This window comes from Lepidothrix coronata, unplaced genomic scaffold, assembly GCF_001604755.1.
Source record: "Lepidothrix coronata isolate B3197 unplaced genomic scaffold, Lepidothrix_coronata-1.0 Scaffold2, whole genome shotgun sequence".
NCBI classification, from domain to species: domain Eukaryota; kingdom Metazoa; phylum Chordata; class Aves; order Passeriformes; family Pipridae; genus Lepidothrix; species Lepidothrix coronata.
The window spans coordinates 11,222,392-11,242,847 of record NW_016690182.1 but is presented as its reverse complement, the minus strand read 5'-3'; the positions used below and the strand labels follow the sequence as shown (position 1 = coordinate 11,242,847).

Genomic DNA, 20,456 nt, shown 5'->3' with positions numbered 1-20,456 from the left:
AGTTTGCTTTTCATTTATGGTGTTTAGGAAAGTCTCATTCTGTGGAAACTTACCTGCTATTTTTAATTGCATTATTCACTGATTAGTATGTGATAACATTGAACCAGAAGCAGGTTACTGGAGGTGTATTTGTCAGACTGTTGAGGGGAGAGCTTTGGCTTTGATTTGACTAACCCTTTAAACTTACAGATAATGTGCTTATTTTGTTTATTTCTAAAATTATTCTCAAATGTGATACTGACATTCCTTTGACATTATTTTTCCTTTAAGAGAACATAAAACTTCTCACGTGTTTTGGGAAAACTCAGGTAGGTGGTTTTTTTTTTCCTTTTTGTCTGTGTAATAAGAACAGCTTGCAGAGTGAAACAGTAAACATGCTGCTATCCTAAATTCCCTCTCTTTTTAGGATACTTGAATTACAACATCAGTAGTAGATTAAAAACTTGAAGAAGGAAGTGTGATTTTAAATGAACAGTTGACCAAGGATTTCCAACAGGCTTTGAGCCACTGAACTCATAGGTTTTGCACCAAAAAGGAGAAATTAAGCAGGCAGAATGTATTTATCTTCTTGTTGCTGCTGCTCTGCTTTGCAGTCAGAGGTAGCATTCAAAAAAAAAGTTGTGCTTTTCTGACCATGTTAATGCTTTGTTCCCATTGTGTTGAATACTTGGACTGAAAGAGTTTCTTTGTAGCAGCTCGAAGATGATCACCCTGGCTCTGTGAGGAAGCCCGCGGCCCTGCTGGCTCATTTTCCCCACCTTACAGGTGGATAGAATAATCAGGTAATAATTCTGTAGCAAAGCAAGAGATTGGTTGCTGTTCTTGACATAAGATTTTACTAGAAAGCTGCATTTTAAATTTTCTGAAATGCAAGAATAAAATGTCACCTGACTCTTCAGCAGTTTAAGACACAGTCCCTTTTCAGTGCACTTTCCCAGTAAATATTGAAGAGAATTTTGGTGGCTGTTGTGTCACGACTCTAAAAATGCTTCCTGTCAAGTCATAGTAAAATGTGTCTCTCAGTACCTCCACAGGTCCCTTTCCCAGTGTTTGTGATGGTTTGTGACTCCACAGAACCTGGAGTGGGAAAGGGGTAGGGTGAAGTACCTGCTGTGGGTGGGGCTGTCACTGCTGGGGGCACTGGAGGAAGCTCAGCTGTTGTTTGTGTCCCTCCTCTGCTCCTGCCAGGCTGGATGTGATGGACAAATGGTGCTTGAGCAAGGGGAGTTCACAGACTGTGCAAGGGTTGTTCTGGAATGGCAGTTGTTTGGTGCAGTTTTATTGGAGTGACAGACTGACAGGTGCAGTTAAAAAATTATTCGTGTCTTGATCATCTGTGTTTTTCTATTTTCAGGTTTCAAATGCCCACAATTACTAAAATAGAAAACAGGGAAGAAGAGCAGCACAACACTCTGGAGGTGAGGGTGAGTTACCTGGGTGTGGTCTGTGTGACTCCAGAGCTGTCAGGAACTTCTGAACCAGGGCTCTCTCTGGCTTTTATTTCACAGCTGAGGGAGAGAAACTTCCTTGTTACAGAAAGGTCAGTCACAAAAACCAGAAGACAATTTTCTCCTGCTCTTCAGTGCAAAACCAGACTCTGTTCAGACAGTGAGAGGTTATCTAATAACACTGCTGATAAAGACAGTCAAATAGGACAGACTGTGTATTGTTGGAAATATGTGAAGTAAATGCTGTCTGATTTTTCTAATTTGTTCCTGAAAAAAATGTAGAAATCTTGGTGGAACTTCCTGACATTGAGGTGGGAAATTATCTCAAGCAAAGTGTTTATAAGTAGCATGTACAGAGCTGAGTAAATGAGAAAAATGTGTTTCTGTAAACTCCAGCAGAAAGCACTTTTAGGTAAATCAGTTCCAACGCAACAGAAAAGAGGCGACAGCTGAGACCACAGCAAGTAACAGGTACTTTATAATGAAAAATACTAAATTTGCTTTTTAAATAAATCTGATTTGAAAACAAAGCCCAGCCCATAAAGGAATGGCCACATGCTTTACCTACTAGTCTAATTCAACTTTCTAACAACTCTCTGTTGCTTTATCTGTGAGTACAGTGTGTAGTTGTGACCTGTGCTCTGTAACATTTACAGTGCAGAGTCTACAAATACACCCCCAAGCCTTCGAGGGGCTGAGCCTGCTACCCCTCCAGTACAGCCACGTGTCCTGAGCAGCAAACTGGGCTTGTTTTGAACAGGTTGCCCGTGCCTCTCTGCTCCAGTGTGGGGAACAGGTGTGCTGTTTTCACTGGGATTTACCATCCTGCCAGCTGCATATGCAAAACACATCATTTGCCTAATGGTGGCCTTTGTCAGGGAACTGTCCCACCACACCCAGGAACTCCTGTTCAGAGTCTGTGTCTGCCCTCAGGGGCATTCCCTGTGTGTTTTGCTGTACCAGGGAGTTGAGGAAACACGGGTTGGTGTCACTGAGGGCATGGTCACTGCCCTTGCATGGCCGACACCAGCCCACAGTAACTGTGCCCATCAGTAACTCACATTTCTGCTCTTTGCAGCCTCTCCAGAGCCCTGCCCAGCACAACCACAGCGAGGCATCCGTGCTCCTGGGGCACCTGCAGTCAGGACCCCTGCACAGTCAGGCACAGGTAAGTGATGGCATTAGACAAACATGGCCTTCTGCCTCTTTTAAGCCTTTTTTTTTTTTTTTTGTAGATCACCAAAGGTGAAAAGTCATTTAGGGACAGTCTAAGTAAGATTATTTACTGGGATAGAAGACACTGACACTGTTCTGTGTCACTACTCTGTTAGCTCTGTAGATGTACCCCACGTGTCACTGCTCTACAGAAAGGGGGAGTTGTTTTAGAATAATAATTGGTTTCAGATGGGCATGGCCATCCTCATGCAAAGGATGGGATTTAACTAATTTAACCCTCTTTCTGTAGAGCCAGGCTGAAGTGGTTGACAGTTGCTGGTGCAAACTCTTTACTTGGTTCCTGAAATTCCTGCCCCATCTCAGCCTGGACACACACAAAGAGCAGCACCAGGAGCAGGTTTTACCTGTGGCTCTTTCTCCATTTCTGAAAAGCACGAGCACAGCTGGACATCCAACATCACCTCTGGGGAGGCCTGGGATCAGGGGCCAGGAAAGGGACCCACCACTGGTCCTTCACTTGTCAAGATTCACGGGGAGGAACAGGGCACCACCTCACTCCCACTCCAGCTGTTTCCAGGACAGACAGACGTGATTCAGAAAGTTACACTTGGGTTTATTTCATGGTTACACGTATCCTCCAGCATTGCCTGTGCTATATATTATTTGTGAACAGAAATGGCTGCAGAAGTAAAGCAAAGCAAGAACCCCACTATAAAAAGCACCTTTGGTTTAAACTTTGCCCTGTGATTCTCTGTGCTGTGTTGCTCAGACAACAACTTACTCATGAATACTGAATTATTTTGAAAGAAATTGTTAAAGGCAGGTTGGTCTGATGAGGAAATTTAGTCCATGAGCTATTTTCATACAAAGTTCTTCTATATAAAAATATACCAAGTTCTTGAAAATTTCAAGCACAGCAAATAAATACTTACAGCTGGTTTGGGGTTGAACATACATCACCTCTGAGGTCAGAAACATTCTCTAAAATGACCCTTTGCCCAACCATTCACTGAACTGGATCCTGCTGGCATTTCCCAGTTCAGAAGCTGGGTTTGAGGAGTTGTGTGGCTGCTGTAAGTTAAGTAATTGTCCTTTGTGTCTGAGCTTCCCACACAGAGGCAGGTGAAGGTAAGCAGTTTTCAGTGAGGTATTTTTGAAGTTCCCTGTGAAGGTGGTTTCTGGGGTTTTTATCATCTCCAGATGGCAGCCAGAGACTGCACTGGAAGCAGCCCCATGATGTGTGGGACTGACAGGGGTGCCATTCCCACTCTCAGCATGAGGAGACAGGACAGAGGAATATGGCTACCAGGACAAAGAGGAAAAGGTTTCAGGTGTCTTCCTTCTGTCTCTTAGATCACTTCAGGACTGGCTGAAGAACAGGAGTTAGTCAAGAAAAGCTGAAGTCCACAGAGGGATGGCATCCTGCTCTTCTGAGGGAAAAGTGAGTCCTCAATGTGTTCCCAGCCCTTCTCACTGGCAGACTGAACCTTTTCTGGGTGCAGAGTAGCAGAAAGTAAAGCAGGTGGAGTGGCTGTAAACTCCTTCAAACAGCTCTGATGGCCCAGAGGTTTCTTTCAGTCCTGAAAGAAACAAGCAGCTAGTTAGAAACAAACTTAGTTCTGTTTTAAAACAAAACTACCTGTTATAAAGCATCTTACTTGTTTTCTCCAGCAGCCTGAGTGTCTGAGGGAACCAGTGAGCCCTTCTTCTGTACCAAACTCTTTATTTTTTAACTTTTTTATTACTGTTTAATTGCTTGACATTTCACTAGGTTGCAATGCAACTTGGTGAGTTTTAGGCATCAGTAATAAAACTCTGCTGTTTGCCAATGACCTCTGCCTTTTACTTACTTAATCCCACTGCAGGTAACATACACCAGGTGTGTTACCCTTTGACTGTCTCTTGGTTGTATCCCCCCAAACCACGCTGTTAACCCCCATGTCCATGTGCTGCTGTGTCATTGCACCTGCAGGCACCAGAACACCTGGTTGGGGACCAGCACCTTGACATTTCTCCAGCCTTGGACTTTATTTTGAGTCTGGTGTAAGCAGACTCAGCACCACGAGCCTGTGCCCTGTAACAGAAATAGCTTCTGCAGCCCTATTTTCTGTTTGCACTCTGAATCACTGCTTAAAGTGTCACCACTTTTCTGCATTCCTGGGTTAGCCACGGCCCTGGCTCAAGCTGAGTTTCAGGGATGTGGTGTTTAGTATGTTTTAGTAATAGCTTGGAGTCATTAATGCTGCTGATTCAAAGGAGCACTGCCCACCCAAAACCCTCCTCACCTGAGAGCACAGCAGGGACACATCCCTCCCACCTGCCCAGTACAGCAACACCCTCGGGACTGGTGTTAGAGCAACGCTGCTGCTTTTGTTCAAGGTAATTGCATGCCAGAGAAAACAACAAAAGGTTTTATTTCTACCCCACCCACCAATTACTGCAGCTTGCAAGAGCCAGGACAGTTCCTTGACTGTAATCAGTCACTTTGCTTTTTGCAGAGTTGAATTACCATGAGAGCCTCTCTCAGCTACCAGTTTGGCCAATACTTGCTTTGGAGTTAAACTGAACACTTGGGGATTGCTGGGAGGGAACAGCCCCTCTCCAGGTAAACTTACGTGTTTCCATATCTCCCCAGTCCTCTCAATGACAATAGTTTGGGATTTATTGACAGGTGATGTGACCTTGTAGTCATCAGACAGGAGGCCCAGAATAGGATACTGATTCCTGTACCTGTGAAAGAGAATTGCCAACTTGTAGAATGAGATCTGCAGACCTGTGTCCAAATCCCTGTGACCTTGCCCCACAGCCCTGCCAGTCCTTAATCCCCAAAGAGCTGCACAAAGCCAGCAGAGACATTTCAGTGTCACTGTGACACATTGGACCCCCCTCCCAGTGCTGAACCCTCTCTGTACAGGAAAACCTCTCTTGTCTTTTTCCCCTTTAGGTTGAACGGGCAGGATTAAGACATTTGCAGGAACAGCTTGATTAGCAGAGAGGAGAGGAAGGAGAACCCAAAGGATGTATTTTTCAGGAAGGTGAATAACCACGTTACTTTTTAGTGATGATGGCTGTCACTCCAGGGGACTGACTGCCCGATAACTTCTCGTGCTTCAGTCTGAAGAGCTCCTGAGAAAACCAACAGAAAACATTCACAGGAAATAATGTTTTCTGAAGCATCAGTTCAATAAAGTTGCTACAAAATATTTGCAGAAATTCCTCCCAGAGAACAGTCTGTCCTTCCAGAAGGCTGGCAGAGGATTCAGTTAGAACAAATCCTAACCCTGATTCCTGAGCCAGGAGAGGACAAGTGACTACCCAGTGAGCTTCCACCTACACAGGACATGGAGGTTTTAATACACAACCTCTTAAAAGAGAAACAACTTGTATTATTTTACCTCTTGCTGTTGTTTAATAAAGGCCTCTTTGTCCTCCAGCATTGATGTCAGTTCGTGCAGCCTCATTTGCAGGTCACTGTTGCTCCCCTCCCTCCTGGAGATGTCCTGCTGGAACTGGCATAACTGGGACTGCAAAACAGGCAGGGAGCAGAGCAGTCAGGAGCGTGTGCTCCAGGCAGGAAGGGTGTATTTTTTCATTACCAGCATGAACAGTAAGACCCAGTGATTTCCAATCAGAAAGCTGAGCAGCACAGTAAATTCAGCAAGTGCTGATTGGACTGAATTCAACCCAGTATCAGTTTAATAGTTTAATAACTCAGTCTTTTGACTAATTTCTTACCTTATCAGGACGCACAAGATAACCCTTTAGGAAAGCCTGCTACTTGGACTGATCCCTAATTTCTACATCTAACGAATGTTGGGGTTTTTTTTAATCACAGTTTTATGTTCTACAGAAGGGTTTCTGAGCCATCATTAGTGTCTATGAATAAAGTAACTGCAGAACCAAAAGATACCCAAAAGGTACCTGTGGTAGCTCATTCTTGTTGTTAAGGACAAGAGCAGCTCTTTTCCTGCTCCCACACACGTGCCAGGTGGAACCACTCACCCTGAGGCTGCGGATCTCCCGGTCCTTGTCCTCCCTCAGGTTATTGATCATCTCCACGTATCGGCTGGAGAGCTCATCTGTGGTGGTCTGGAGTGTGGGGCTGGAGCAGCTCTGCAGGAAATAAGGGGTTTTATTTTCATACTTTAATCTGTCTGTGAGTACCAGCTACTGCCCCCAGAGCAGGTGAGTGTTACCTGCAGCTTGAGGCTCTGGATCTCCTGCTCCAGGGCCCTCTTGCCGTACTCCAGCTCCTTCAGCTGACAGTCCTTCTCGCCCTCGCTGAGCCGCAGCGACAGCAGCTGCTCCTCCAGAGAGCGGCACTTGGCAGTGCTGTCCCTCAGCCCTTGCTGCAAAACACACAGGGAATGAGTGCACGAGCTCCTCAAGGCAGTAACAGCACCACACACACCAGGCAGCAGAGAATACCCAGAAGTCAGCAAACTGCCCAGGTTTTGGCTGACTGGAATTACACTGAAATCTGAATTACATTTGGATTTACCTGCTGCTGACGATTGTTCTCCCTTAGAGAAGCCAACATGGTTTCATATTCTTTTACTTGAGAATCCTTAAAAGCCAAATCCTTCTTCAGCAAGACATTGTCGGTTTCCAGCTTCTGTGGGACAAAAGTGTTCACAGTCAACAGCTGCAGTTTTTCAGTAAACTCTTCCCATGAAGTGCAACACACTGAGGGGGTGTTCTAGAACTGAGAAAACAGTCAACATAGGACACCCTGCAGTGTCTGTGGCTTTGTGGGATCCTGGACACTGCTCTTCCAGTCTGCCCCAGAAAGAATTTAAACAGAAGCCAAAAAAAACCCAAACAAGCAAAAACCCGAACAAACAAAAACCCCCAAACAGAAACCTGAAAACAAACAAACAAAAATCCCACCCAAAAAAACCAAACAAAAATCCCACCAAAAAAAAAACCAAAAAAAAAGAAAAACAAAACAAAGAAAAAAAAAAACCAACCAACCTAAAACTAAGACCTCCTTGTTCTCTGTTAAAGATGACAGTTAAAACACCCTCTCCCTAAACTTTGCATTTTACAGGAGAATGCTGTGACATTCCCAGTGGTGCCAAGCACTTGGGCTGGTGTGGGAAACACTTCTGCTTCCCTAACAGCTCTCTGTACCCACAGCCACAGAGCTCCAGCTTCCAGACTGGGATGCTGTACCCAGAGAACCTCTGGAGCTGCCAAAGCCCCCAGCACCACCCAACCTCCTCTGCCGTGTGAACAGAGTAGCCCCAGCCTGGATCCAGCACTGGAATGTCAGCGTTGGACTCCTGCTGCCAGGGAAAACAGGTGGAGGAGCCCTGGGAAGGGAGGAACCTGCTCACCCCCAGGTCATCCTGCAAATGGCACAGCTCCTCCCGGAGATTCTTGAAAGTGGAAAGCACAAGTCTCAGGGATTTATCCGACGTCACTCTCATCTAGGAGGGAAAGAATGAAATGGATAATTGGGATTAATTAGCTCTGTTTACAAAATGAAATGGATAATTGGGATTCATTAGCTCTGTTTACAATATGCTTGACAAGAGGCAGAACAGAAACTGCTGTACAGCTGAAAATCAGTTTTAAACTACTGCACATCCTTTGAAGTGCCCACAATTTCTACAAGAAACACATTTTCATGCACTTTGTTCTGCAAATGCCATAGTTTTAAGTTGCTGCCTTGCAACACAGGACAACATTCTAAAATGGAAGGAACAAGACAGCAAGGAACTGCCTTTGTATACCAATAAAGGGGAAAATGAACGTGCTAATATTGCACGATCATTGTTTGAGCATTCAAAGCTTTGTGCTTACACTGATTTAAAAAAATTACTGCCCTGCCTGAGAAGCCATGGAATGAGTCATGTTTGAGATCTGGCAAGGCTTTGGGCTTAAGGGTGAGGGAATTTAATTAACATTTTCAAAAATTTAAATTAAAAAAGTTCATACAACCAACTCCTCCCATTAAAAGGAGAAAGATCCCAAAGATGAAAGGAGTCACCTGGATGAAAGAAAAAGGCAGAAGTGCATCACAGCCAAGCACTGTTCTCCTTTGGAATGTTAATTTTAATGCCTGTAACAGCTGTCTATTGATTCAGGTGAAAACACAAGTTGTTGCATTTCATGATACATTTCTGGTATTTTAAAGAAGAAATACAGACTTTGAAAGGACACACGAGTAAATCCTTAAGTTGTGACTCACCTGGAAGGGCTGAATATTCTGTGCAAAACCTGTATTTTTTACTGCCTGGACAAAAGTGAACCTTCCTGTCTGTTCCCTTGATTTGTTGCTCATCCCAGCTAAAGGATGTGCTCGCAGTTCCATCCATGTGGGGATTGGCCCTTGTGTGATTTTTTTATCCCCACTGGTGCCATTGTGTAACTGAGGCTTCAAAAATCACATTTCTGGTGTCACTCACCTCTTTGTTTTTTAATTAAAGCGGAATTTCAGTTTTGACTTCTGGTTTTTGTTGGGTTTATTGTTAAATACACTATAGAGCAGTTTAAAAGAAGGAATTAAGTCAAAATATTTGAATTTAGACTATAAAACTTAAATAAAACCCCACTCAGCAATTACTTGGGTGTCCATGTCCATCTTCCTTCTAAGAGAAGTTGGAAGGGATTTGGGAGCTCATCTTGTCCCAGCCTCCTGCTTAAAGCAAGACAAGCTCTGAGCTCAGACCAGGTTGCTTGTTCACAACTTCATTTCAATGGATATTTTTTTAAACAGGAAGCAACTCCAAGGTGCAGCTCCCAAGTAGGATCACCCTACCCCCACCTCAGGGAGCCTGGCTCAGGACACACCTGCAGAGCAGTGCAGGTTGTTCTGGATCCTATTCCAACATTCCTGCCTGGCAAATGCAGCACTAAGTGCTGAGCTGTGCTTGTGGCACTGGGTAACAAACAGCCCCATTCCTGCTGTGGTTCCATTTGTAAAGGGTTTTGTCCTCCTGATCTGTTCTTTAGCTCCCTCCCCAGCCATGGGGTTGGGCTGTGAGCAGTTGGGATGCAGGCTCTGCTGGCATTTAGTTGTTTCCCAGCACTGCAATACTTTCTGCCATGTGTTTTCAGCACCTACTATTTGGTTTTGGCTTTTAAAGCAAAGTATTAACACACAACACAGACAGAAAGATGAAAGGTCTCAGTTCTGTTGTCGGTGATCAAAAGCCAAGACAGTTTCCAGTGAAACTGCAGGAAAGCACCAATAAAGTTCAGTTTAAAAAATGGGACTGTAGGTCCAGCTGCCACACTTCCCTCATGGCCACCTGGACCATTCCATCCCCTGCACACCAGAAAAATGGAATGAGGGGAATACAGAGTGAACTCTTAAGTATGTTATGTACAAAGACCCTGCTGTGAGTAAACCAGCTGCTGTTTCAAGTTCCTATTTGGCTTCCACACTCCCATACCTGGAGGAGATAACGAATCTGCTGCTTTGTTGCCTCAGACAGTCCTTTGGGAATTAATTCTTCAATATCTTCAGTCTAAGCAAAGAAGGGAAGAAAGGGGAGACATCTTGATTAAGAATTTTGCCTGGTAGATAGTAATGTGGTTTCTTCATTAATTACACAGCCCTACTATGAAAAACATGTTTAGAACAAGGCAAATAAGAATGAAAATAGATTAAAGAATATTTAAAAAAATTCCAGCCTTTTATATTTGGGGCATATACAAAGTGAGATGAAGTGGTACACGAAGCATATATTCAAATCCTCGAGTTTCACATTTATTTTAAAAACAGTATTCAAACCAATCCTCTCCCAAGAAAAAACAGCTGATGCTACAGCAACTCCCAGCAGTTTATGGTGGGGTCACATCTCGTGTTTCTGACCAGTGGACAGACTCATTGAACACGAGGTGACCAACAGGAGGTTGTGCCAGCTGTTCAATGGCATTTGCTGTCTGCAGTTGAACCCTGGACAAGTTTTCTGCCACACACACAATGCCTTTTAAAGGTGCAGCTCGTGCTGCTCAGCAGCAGCTTTACTGGCAAGAGAGTGAAGGATCCTTTTCAAAAGCACACTGTGGAATAAAGGTACCTGTGCAAGTTGTTTTCCACTGAAACCATTATTGACGCTGCAGGGAAGACTTCTAAAATTTGACTCTCGTACTGGAATAATGCAAATTATTGAAGTTTCCTTTCAGCATTATCACATTTGCAAATACCTGCCTGGCAGTAGGTGTCAGGCTTTGAATATTAATGCCAAGCAGGAATCATTCACTAACAAAGACCAGCCTCCTTTATGTGAAGTGGCTTGAGCTTGGCTTAATTCCCTTGCAGCCCCCCCTCACTGGTATCAGCACTGACATCAGGGGACAGCCTGTGCTCACCTGAGATGTGAACTCGATGTCGTGGTTCCTGTAAAACACAAAATCCAAAGGATCCATTAACAAAAAGCTGCTTGAGAACTTTAAAAATTCACACCCACATTCAACGCTGAAAGCCTGTCTATAAAACACTGAGCAGGGAAGGGTCTTCATCAGCTGAAGAGCCGTTTCCTTCCCTCTGAGGTGCCAGGCAATGTGAGCTGTCAAACACCACTCCATGGAGAAATTCCTGAGGAGCCTGGAGTACCAACAGCAGCACACCTGACACAAGCTGACTATCCCCATTTCTTTGGGCAGTTACCTCAATTATGGGCAGTTAACCCAATTACATTAATTGCCTGGGTAATGGTTTGCCCACAACTCTGCTGCAATCCACTGACAATCTAAAAGTGTTTACTTGGCAGCGTCAGGGGTTCTGTGATGGTTAAATTCCCCTTTTCCCTGCTACAGGACCACTTTCCTTATTTCAGTGGCTTTGGGAAGCACTAAGACTGGAAGTGAGAGGGAAGAGTGAAGGGGGTTGGGAGTGAAGGGGATTGTGAGGGACGGGTGGGAAGGCTGTGGAACCCCAGAGCCCTGGTTGCTGTGACTCTGCATTTTTTCCCACAGGCAGTCTGCAGGGCTCTGCAGAAAACGTGCTTGATGTTAATTTGCATGTAGAGACCGAGCTTTATGCCTCATGGTGGCTGTCTTTTATGACACAGCAGCACAACAGGACAGAGGAAGTTTGGATACTTGGGTCATTTTTTCAGAACACAGCAATAGAATCACGTCATTAAATATAAGTCAGAGTGTGCTGTAAGTACTTGTTTGCTCAGTGTGCAAACAGGCACAGGATACATATTCCTTAATGAATTTGAAAAAGCATCAAATTCAATACATTTCCTTGGCTTGCAGCATTTTTATGTCCTCAGTTACTCTGCAAATTATGAACGTGTAAAACATGCAGTCAATTCTAGTTGTCCGGGAAGAAAAAAAAAAAAAAAAGAGCACAACTCTCAACCAACACTGTCCTCTCGGCTGTGCAGTGCACAGATTTCTGGGATATGGGAATGGCAGCACAGATCCAATGCCAGTACCTGCCTCCAATCTTCTCCACGTGCTGCAGCAAACAGCTGTACAGGTCGTTGCCCTTGCGGTGCAGCTCAGCCAGGAGCTCCCCGAAGTAGCGACAGTCCAGCTGGTCCGGGCTCTCCTGGGAGCAGTTCACCTGGCAGGACACAGGCAGGGGGGTCAGAACAGAGCTGGGGTGAAAGCTGAGCATGAGAATGCTACAGGTATGATGGATTTGGGCTTCTTTGCTCGAACTAATTTGCAATTTGTTTACGCTGTGCTTTTCCTTGGTAATGAGTCTTTTGTGTCTCCTGGTTCTCAGTAAACTGTACAGAAATGAATGACTTCCTTTTCAACAACAAGTAGGCAAAGTACTCTCTTCCACAGCAATGTAATCTTCAGGATGCTAAAATGGGAAGTGTTGGGAACTAGGAAATCTGTCAGACACCTGCTGCCACAGCTGAGGTGGATAAAACACCCGTGGGCAGCACCCAGATGGGACCAGGCGGGTGCAGGATCCCCCAGGGCAGCAGTGGGGTTTGCACTGCACAGTCCAAATGTTTTCCTGTGTGGACAACAAAAGAATTCCAGAGGCAGCCCAAGCCAAGTGTGCCCGAGCTGGTCTATGGATGTGCCTGGCAATGAAGGTTCTGCACAGGTCTGACACCAAGGTCCCCAGAATGTTTGTCTTTTCACCCAAACACTGACTGGGCTCAGGAAGGACTCTGCACTCCCTCCCCAGCTCCACTAACAGGGTACAGGTACAACTGAAAGCTCATTTAGTGTTTCCAGTGAATCTGTGTCAAAAACTTCTGCATCAAATTGAAATACATTTGAAGCCCTTGTTGATCAGTGTAGGAGGAGAGAAATCCTGAACTGATGCTTGTCAAGGTTATAGAACAACATGTCTTTTCTCCAAAACTAGGGGCAGAAGCTGTGCATCCCTCAGTCTTTGTTGTACAGACTGACAGAGGAAACCTGACTCAGTCAATGGTAATGCTCCCAGACAAAGAAAAACAAACCCAAACAAATCAGCAAGACTTTACACAGTTAAAGGACCTCAGAATGATGCTCAGGACACCTGAGCACAGGTGTATGCCAAAGCGAAATAGGACACAACACCTAAACCAGCCTTTTTTCCCCCCCAACAGCACAGGAGAGAGCCTTGGACAGTCCCAGAGCAGTCTGCAACAAGCACACGAAGTTACCTGCAACACACACCCGGACTCTGCTGTTTCAGCACCACGCACTTGTAAGGAATCACCTGCGAAGGGTCTGAACCCAACCCGGGGATCACAGACACACAGACCCGTTCATCCCCCAAATTTTGTCCTCTGCACACAAACCAAACGAGCAGCAGAACCCTCAGCCCGTGGCCCTCACCGGCTCGCAGGAGTGCAGGGGGACCCTCCTGACGGTGTGGCCCCGGCAGTCATCGCTCCCCGGCCCTGGGAACACCGGGAACACATCGCTGGGGCTGCTGGTCTGGGTGTGCTGGCACTGGTGGGTGACCGGGGCGGGCTCCGGGCAGGGCTGGCACTGCTCCGCCTGCTGGCACAGCTGGGACACCTGGAACTGCTTCTCCTGCCAACAACAAGGGTGTTCTCAGCTGCTGGACACGGCCCTGGGAGCTGGGAGCTCGATACCGAAATGAAGGAAATGTGTTTGGGACTGGGAAGGCTGATGGCGGGTTCAGATATTTTAATAATCCCAATAAAACTGCCTTTTTTTTTTTTTTCCTAACTGAGCCTGAGTTTGTCTCACGCTTTCATACTCCAGGGTTGGAATTCACCAGCCCCTCACGTTTTGGAGGCTGCAAGTGAGAAGCACAGAAGAGACACCTTTCCCATGGTGTGTTTAACCACATGTGGAAATTTTCTTCAGAACTACACTCCTGATTTGACTTAAATCTAGATATACCCCGGGGAAAAAAAACCAGAAGTGAAAATATGACTCCACAATTTTTTATTATTTTCTTTCCACACCAGCTGTGGAAAGAAAAAAAGCTATTATTTATAATTACCTTCCCCCCCGCCCCACTCTCCTTTTCCACTTCAGAGAATGGGTATTACACCTAATTCACCTATTAAAATCCAGAGTGGCACAAAAGCTTCAGTTTTAAATAACAAAGTAAAAAAACCCAGATAAACCATTCTGAAATACCCTTAATTTCTCCTTGGGTAATGTTTCAGAGCAATAAAAAAGGAGTAGTATTTTTGCTATTGACAAAACAGCAGTTCTAAGATGAAATTCCAGACAGTTTTGCCAAATTCAAGAGTAAAAAAAAAAATAAATTTGTCTTATTAATGCCTTTTTTGTAAAGAATTATCTTGGTTGTTCTGTTGTGGAGTTACTGCAAGAAACCAATTCTCAGTCACTATTCAGATATTGACTGACAATAGTAGAGATACAGCAGCAGTTTGTTATTCTGAAAGAATAAATTATTAGGAATTATAAAGCAAACATTTCAGTTTCTGCTCTCCATAAATATTGTTTCATTTACTTTCAGATTGTGTCCTGTATCACAGCAAGGCAATTCTCAGGTTGGCAGCTATTCCCAACAAAGCCAAACAAAAAACCAGAACCAAACCAACCCAGAAATATCAATTTGCTTTTTAAAATAGATAATATATAAACACTCAACTTACTTGGAGGGGATTTAATAGCTCATATTTTCTTATTGTCTTTTCGTAGATGACATTATTTCCAGGGCCGAAAGTCCCCGCTCTGAGAAATGGAGATAATGGCTCCTGTAAAACCTGCAAATAAAAACATCCATAAATGTTGTCAAACAGCAAATTCAGGATTAGTGTGATTTTGACTAAAAAACTACAAGGGATTTTTGTAATTTGAAGACACATGTATTGTAAGACATTCCTTTAGGATGTGTCCATTTGAGTGTATGTCCATTTGGAAACTAAGTGGCTGTGCTTCCATGGAGACCATGTGAAATAAATACAGTGGAACAGTTAGTAATTAATCTTAATAAAACTCCACTGCTGAGGGGTGGAAGCCTGACTGGCCGTTCTGCAGTATTTTCAATTCCCAGTAATTCCATCTGTCACCATCAGAGGTGTGAGCTGTGTGATCCCAAAGTATTTATCATCCCTACAGGATGCAGCTGGGCACTTCATGGAATGAGGGTAACTGGGGGAACTCCAGCACTGAACACTTTCCTACCTGATCAGGATTCTCGATAATGATCCTTCGAATAGTGCCCTGCAAGGAGGAAAATAAGCAAAGGTTCAGTATTACTGCACTTCCGCCTCCAAAACATTCCTGGCAGAGCTCAGGATCACATGGATTCCCAAAGTAATCTGGATACAGTCACTGGCTGTAAATATATTGGGATCCACGGGCCACAATCACCTGGAGATGTTTTAAATCCAGGGCCTTCCCACCCCAAAGAAATTAGCCCATACACAGCACAGCAACACCCATTCCATCATTCTCCTTTTTATTAGTTTGGGTTTTCTCAATCACCTCCTAGCAGGTGTGATGGAATCAGTCCTTATTTTCTCTAAGTGCAGCAGAACAGGCTACAAATCAAAACTGGATGAGGTCTCCATGGATTCCCTCTCCCTGTTCCAGAGACACCCTCCTTCACTTCCGATTTTTCATTTTACATACCAAGGTCAGCTGGTGTAAATGGAGGTGCATCTTCAACACTTTTTGTTTCACTGAGGGAAGAAACTTTGTATTTTGCCTAAATTCAGAAACAGAAGGGCAGAGGAGCTGCCCACCAACCCCACTGGGTCGTACCCAGAGGGCACAACTTCATGACTGCCAGCTATGGAAGTGGTGCCCACATGGAACATCTGCCCATTCCTGAGTGAAAAATGAGAAGTGCCTTTTTAAATTACAGGAATCCATAAGTGGCAGCAGCTTTGTTCATTTTTCAAATGTACTTTTTCCCCAGCACTGTCCAGAAGCAATTGCAGACATTATCCCCCATCCTGTGGGCCACCACCAGCTCTAACAAATTGCACACATTGCTTCAAGCTTCCACAACCAATACTTTGTACAAGCAAGCAACATTCCCACTTAATCCAATCTAAGGATTTGGCAACTTATTAGTTTACAGCACCCTGATTATTTTTCCTCACAGCACAAACCTCCAATTTTCATAATAAATCACTTCTTCCCCAAACCCATGGGGAACTTTATGTGGCTGCAGTTCAGTCTTGGAGACATTGTCAACTGGGTGAGAGCAGCTCTGAAGTAGGTCAGCTTTCCTGTGAACTGTTGCATAAGTTTAGGAAGCCTGGAGGAGTTTTCCAAATCTCCCAAAAGTGAATCATAACAGCACCAGGAAAGAGAAGCCAAAGTAGAAAAGAAACTCTTTTAGCAGCAATTGCAGTAATTAAGACATTTCAAAATTAAAAAACTAAAACAAAATTTAAAATAATAACTGCTGCAGAAGCTTAGAAAGCTGCTCAGTGCTCCTCCCACACTGTCCAGAGGGAGGTCTGGCACAGAAGGGAACCCACGGACTGTACCAGGACACAACACAGAGCTCTAGAACTCACAGCCCAGTCCTGCACCACTGACACCTGCAGAATTTGAACTGAAAAGTAAAATACTCAACAAATGAACGCCCACTGGTCCTTCCTCCAGCCCAGTTTCAGAGCAGGCACAGCCCAGATCCCAGTGCCTGTCACTGGCTCCATCCATCCCGGAGCACTCGGAGCTGCGACACTCGAGTGCCGTGGGAGAGCAGGGATTGTTTCACTCAGCGCTGACAGAACAGCACATGAACCAGATAACCATTGTGTGTGACACAAAAAACACTCTTTGAATTCACTGGGAAGTTAGACAAACCCGCCTGGAGTAAACCACGCTGCCGCAGGGCTGTGGGATACGTAACTCTCACTGGTTTAGGGAGGATAACAAGGGAAGTTATTTTACCTTGTTACCTGTGTGCTCCCAGAGGAACACATCCAGAATGGAGAAGACTGGAGCATTTTAAGTTTAAATAGGCCCTTATAATATTCACAAGGACACTCTAGTCCTATGTGCAATAATATATGGAACCTAAGAATGTTTTGCTTGGATAGAATTATGCTTATTTTTGAGATACCCAAAAATACTCTTTCATTTCCAGAGAACTTTGATGCAGATACACTTCCCTCGCTGCTTTACACAGATTTGCCTGCCCTTCCTCCCATTCCTGCCGAGCAGGCTGGGCTGGCACAGGCTGGGAGGGGACCCTGTGTCTGTGCCAGCCTGGACTGCCCCACACATGGCTCCTCACTCTGCACAACCAGCTGCCACCTCCAAGGCCTCTGGAGCCGCTACTTCATTTTCCATCATTCCCAAGGGCCACAGCTCTGGCTACTCTCTCATTTCCAGCAATGCTTTGGAGATGCAGGCTTTTCTACACTGGAGAAGGAAGGGGAAGGTGGCATTCCAAAGGGGAGAGCTCAGTGCCGTTGTGTATTTCAGTGGCACGACTGGGTTTGGAATTTTTAGCAGCCTGACCAGCCAATTTGGGTCTATTTTATGGAGTCACAGAATGGTTTCAGTTGGAAGGGACCGTAAAGATCATCCGGTTCCAGCCCCCTGCCATCGGATTTATAAGGGTAATTTCTAAAGGTGACACACTTTCATAAATATTTTTGCTAGTCTTTAAAATTTTTAAATTTAAAAAAAAATAAATTGATAGATTCATCCACGTAGTGTGTGCAATGTTGTGCAGAAGCAATCAGTAAATTCACTTTTATTTCAACGGGTTTACCTTCACTTCAGCCAACCCAGCTATGAAAGTGAGAATTCCACCTCTGTCAAGACCCTTTATCCATAGCACATTGTCTTGCTAATTACAAGCAATCCAGTCATCTAACCAGGATTTATGAGTTCCATTTGGCAGGTGAAATGGGGAAATGGCAGGCTGTGTTTGAAGGCTGTTACAACACAGACCAACCCTGAAGCTGGTTAATGTTACACCACTTTCACAAGAGCCTTTTGCACGTCACAGAACTGAGCCCAGCTGTGGAAAGACAGAATTTCTCACACAGACAGACAACCCCTACAAAGCCTGTCAGGGTTTTGCCCTCTGCACTAACAGAAACAACTTGCATGTGCTTTTTCATGACCATGGTGAAGGGGTTCATACATATGAGCCATACTGGAACAGAAATTACTCTAAACAACATAATTCACTTCGATCAAGCAGAGCAAAATTTGCTGTGAATTAAACCAGATGAAGCCTGCCATGGCTGGGAGCAGCATTTGGCCTCTACAAAGTTACACCAAAAAAGCAAAACCAACCCTGAATCCTGAACCCCCCAAAATGCCCACACCTGTGCTCTGTGCACACGCCAATTTTCAAATTCAAATTCTCCCTCCCTCATTCTCCCTACAAGCATACATGAACACAGGAGCACACACCAACCACGTGACTAAACACCAGGGACACAGACATTTATCATTAATCCACACGAGGTCTGCAGGAGCAAATTAAATATTGCTCCAAGAGCCCTTTGCTTTACCAGCAGTACAAAGCTTTAACTACAGCTCTGGGCTGCCACTGACCAAAAATGCTTGTGTTCCATTAAAACACGGATGTGAGTTTGGTATCGTTCCATTATTCACTTCACAATCAGCTCAAAGGGCGACTGAAACAGCTCTTGGGAATGTCCTACACCCCTCCCAGGGCTTCTCTCTGCCAACTCCCATTCAGCACCAAGTGTGTGACTTCCCTGTTAGTTACTGTTTTCTTCTTTATTAACTTCCTAATAATCTGTATTAGGTACCTTCCCTCTCCACCGCTGAAACTGCAACCCACACAGAGCCTGACTGAGCTACACCCTCCTGTCTTTAAAGTCTCGTCCAGCAAAACACTTCAGCAAGAAATTAGTTTTCATCAGCAGGACTTAATGGATTCAGTGACTAAAAGAGATGTTGAAAATTAAACATCCTTCATAGGGCAGCGACAGCATTTGAGTCTGTAATCACTGCTCACACTTATCTAGGCAGAGGAAGCCTGGGACTGCAGTGTTTACTCCAATGAATATTTAATTAATTGACTGCAATTCAGACTATCATCCTGCCTAGGTGAGCAGATCACTTATCTGGGAGGTGAGACGCAGTGTTTACACTCCTGCCCTACATCTTGCAAAAGAGGGATTAACAGCTTGGAAACAGCGGGAATGGCTCTGCCATAACCAAGTCAGATAAAAATATTACAATTAGACACTCATTAAGGTTGGGAAAACGCACTAAAATCATCAAGTCCAGCCATTCCCACAGCACTGCCAAGGCCACCACTAACCCACGTCCTCAAATGCCACATCTACATGTTTTTTAAAAACTTCCAGGGATGGTGACTCCACCGTTTCACTGGGCAGCCTGTTCCAATGTTTGACCATCCTTTCCACAAAGAAATTTTTGCTAATATTCAATCTAAACCTCCCCTGACAAAACCTGCAGCCATTTCCTCTTGTCCTTGAGCCATCCTAGAGAGGAAGGCAGCCTGAAACTGTGCAAACACTACTTTGAAAGGAAATCAGATCTTGTATCGGTCTTAATCCCGATTCTTTTTGACAGTTAAATATTTTATATCACAGGGAAGAAAATTCAGTAGGAGTTCATCTTGAAACAACTGTACTTTGCCTCATGAGTATAGCAGAGCAATCCTATTAATGTCAACGACAGACTGATGTATGAGGAAAAAATGGTTTGAGAATAAATTCTGGTCTCCTTTTCTGTTTTTGTAGTCAAATCTGTTCTTAAACTATTGGCTTCTAGTTTTCAGACACCAATTACGTGTGTTAAAACTACATTAAATTCCATCGATACCTTCAAGCCACGTCCTGAACACACAACACACAGAGCAAACCTGCTGAGCTGCATTGTGAGGGCATTCCAAGCTGAACTCCAGCACCTCGGTGCGGACCTCATCAGCATCATCGATTCAAAGAGAACTGACAAGCACACAGGTTTATGCTGTATTTACGTGGGCAGCACCGAGTCAGCAGAGCAGCGCTGGGGACATCCCGGCGTGGGAAGGGAGCAGCGCCCGCGGCGGCTCCGCCGGGATCGCTGCTGTTCCACGGGAGGAACGGGCACAAGCGGTGTCCTGGGGCAAAAGGGGGGACGGAGCTGCGGGGCGGACACGGGGCATCGCCCAGCGGCGACGGGGGCTCTGCACGGCGGGGTCTGGGGACGGCGGGGAGCGGCTCAAGGGGATTTTCCACAGGGAAACCCGCGGGGCTGTGAGGGGCTGGACCCGAACCACCCCCGCGGGGAGCCCGGCCCGGCCCGGCCCGACCCTCCGCGGCGCCGGGCGGACCCGCAGCCCTGGAACGGCTCATCCCGGGCGTGTCCGGGAGCAGCGCCCGAGGCCGGGCAGGGAGCAGGTCCGGCTTGCGGGAGCGGGTCCGGGAGCGGTGTCCCGGGGTGCGGGAGCTGTGTCCCGGGGTGCGGGAGCAGTGCACGGGGTGCGGGAGCAGTGCC

The 20,456-nt window shown here is 45.3% G+C and overlaps 1 protein-coding gene and 1 long non-coding RNA gene across 2 annotated transcripts in view; one reads left to right on the top strand and one right to left on the bottom strand.

The window, feature by feature from the left end:
• The first annotated feature begins 802 nt into the window (after positions 1 to 802).
• LOC108497579 lies at positions 803 to 6,493 on the top strand. The gene is made up of 4 exons (XR_001874886.1): positions 803 to 2,616; positions 3,978 to 5,003; positions 5,123 to 5,229; positions 5,569 to 6,493. It is a non-coding gene; the product is annotated as an uncharacterized LOC108497579 (long non-coding RNA).
• The window catches only part of POF1B (premature ovarian failure, 1B), a 16,948-nt gene continuing 586 nt past the window's right edge, over positions 4,095 to 20,456 (bottom strand). Inside the window, exons 2-15 of the mRNA XM_017815260.1 lie at positions 15,180 to 15,218; positions 14,648 to 14,749; positions 13,383 to 13,583; positions 12,026 to 12,141; positions 10,950 to 10,977; positions 10,028 to 10,102; positions 7,964 to 8,056; positions 7,126 to 7,239; positions 6,821 to 6,973; positions 6,627 to 6,737; positions 6,020 to 6,148; positions 5,677 to 5,750; positions 5,240 to 5,354; positions 4,095 to 4,204 (exon numbers count right to left, since the gene is read on the bottom strand). Of these exons, the coding sequence (XP_017670749.1) occupies positions 4,199 to 4,204; positions 5,240 to 5,354; positions 5,677 to 5,750; positions 6,020 to 6,148; positions 6,627 to 6,737; positions 6,821 to 6,973; positions 7,126 to 7,239; positions 7,964 to 8,056; positions 10,028 to 10,102; positions 10,950 to 10,977; positions 12,026 to 12,141; positions 13,383 to 13,583; positions 14,648 to 14,749; positions 15,180 to 15,218 (1,356 nt within the window). The 3' untranslated portion in view covers positions 4,095 to 4,198. The remainder of the gene's footprint in view (positions 4,205 to 5,239; positions 5,355 to 5,676; positions 5,751 to 6,019; positions 6,149 to 6,626; positions 6,738 to 6,820; positions 6,974 to 7,125; positions 7,240 to 7,963; positions 8,057 to 10,027; positions 10,103 to 10,949; positions 10,978 to 12,025; positions 12,142 to 13,382; positions 13,584 to 14,647; positions 14,750 to 15,179; positions 15,219 to 20,456) is intronic.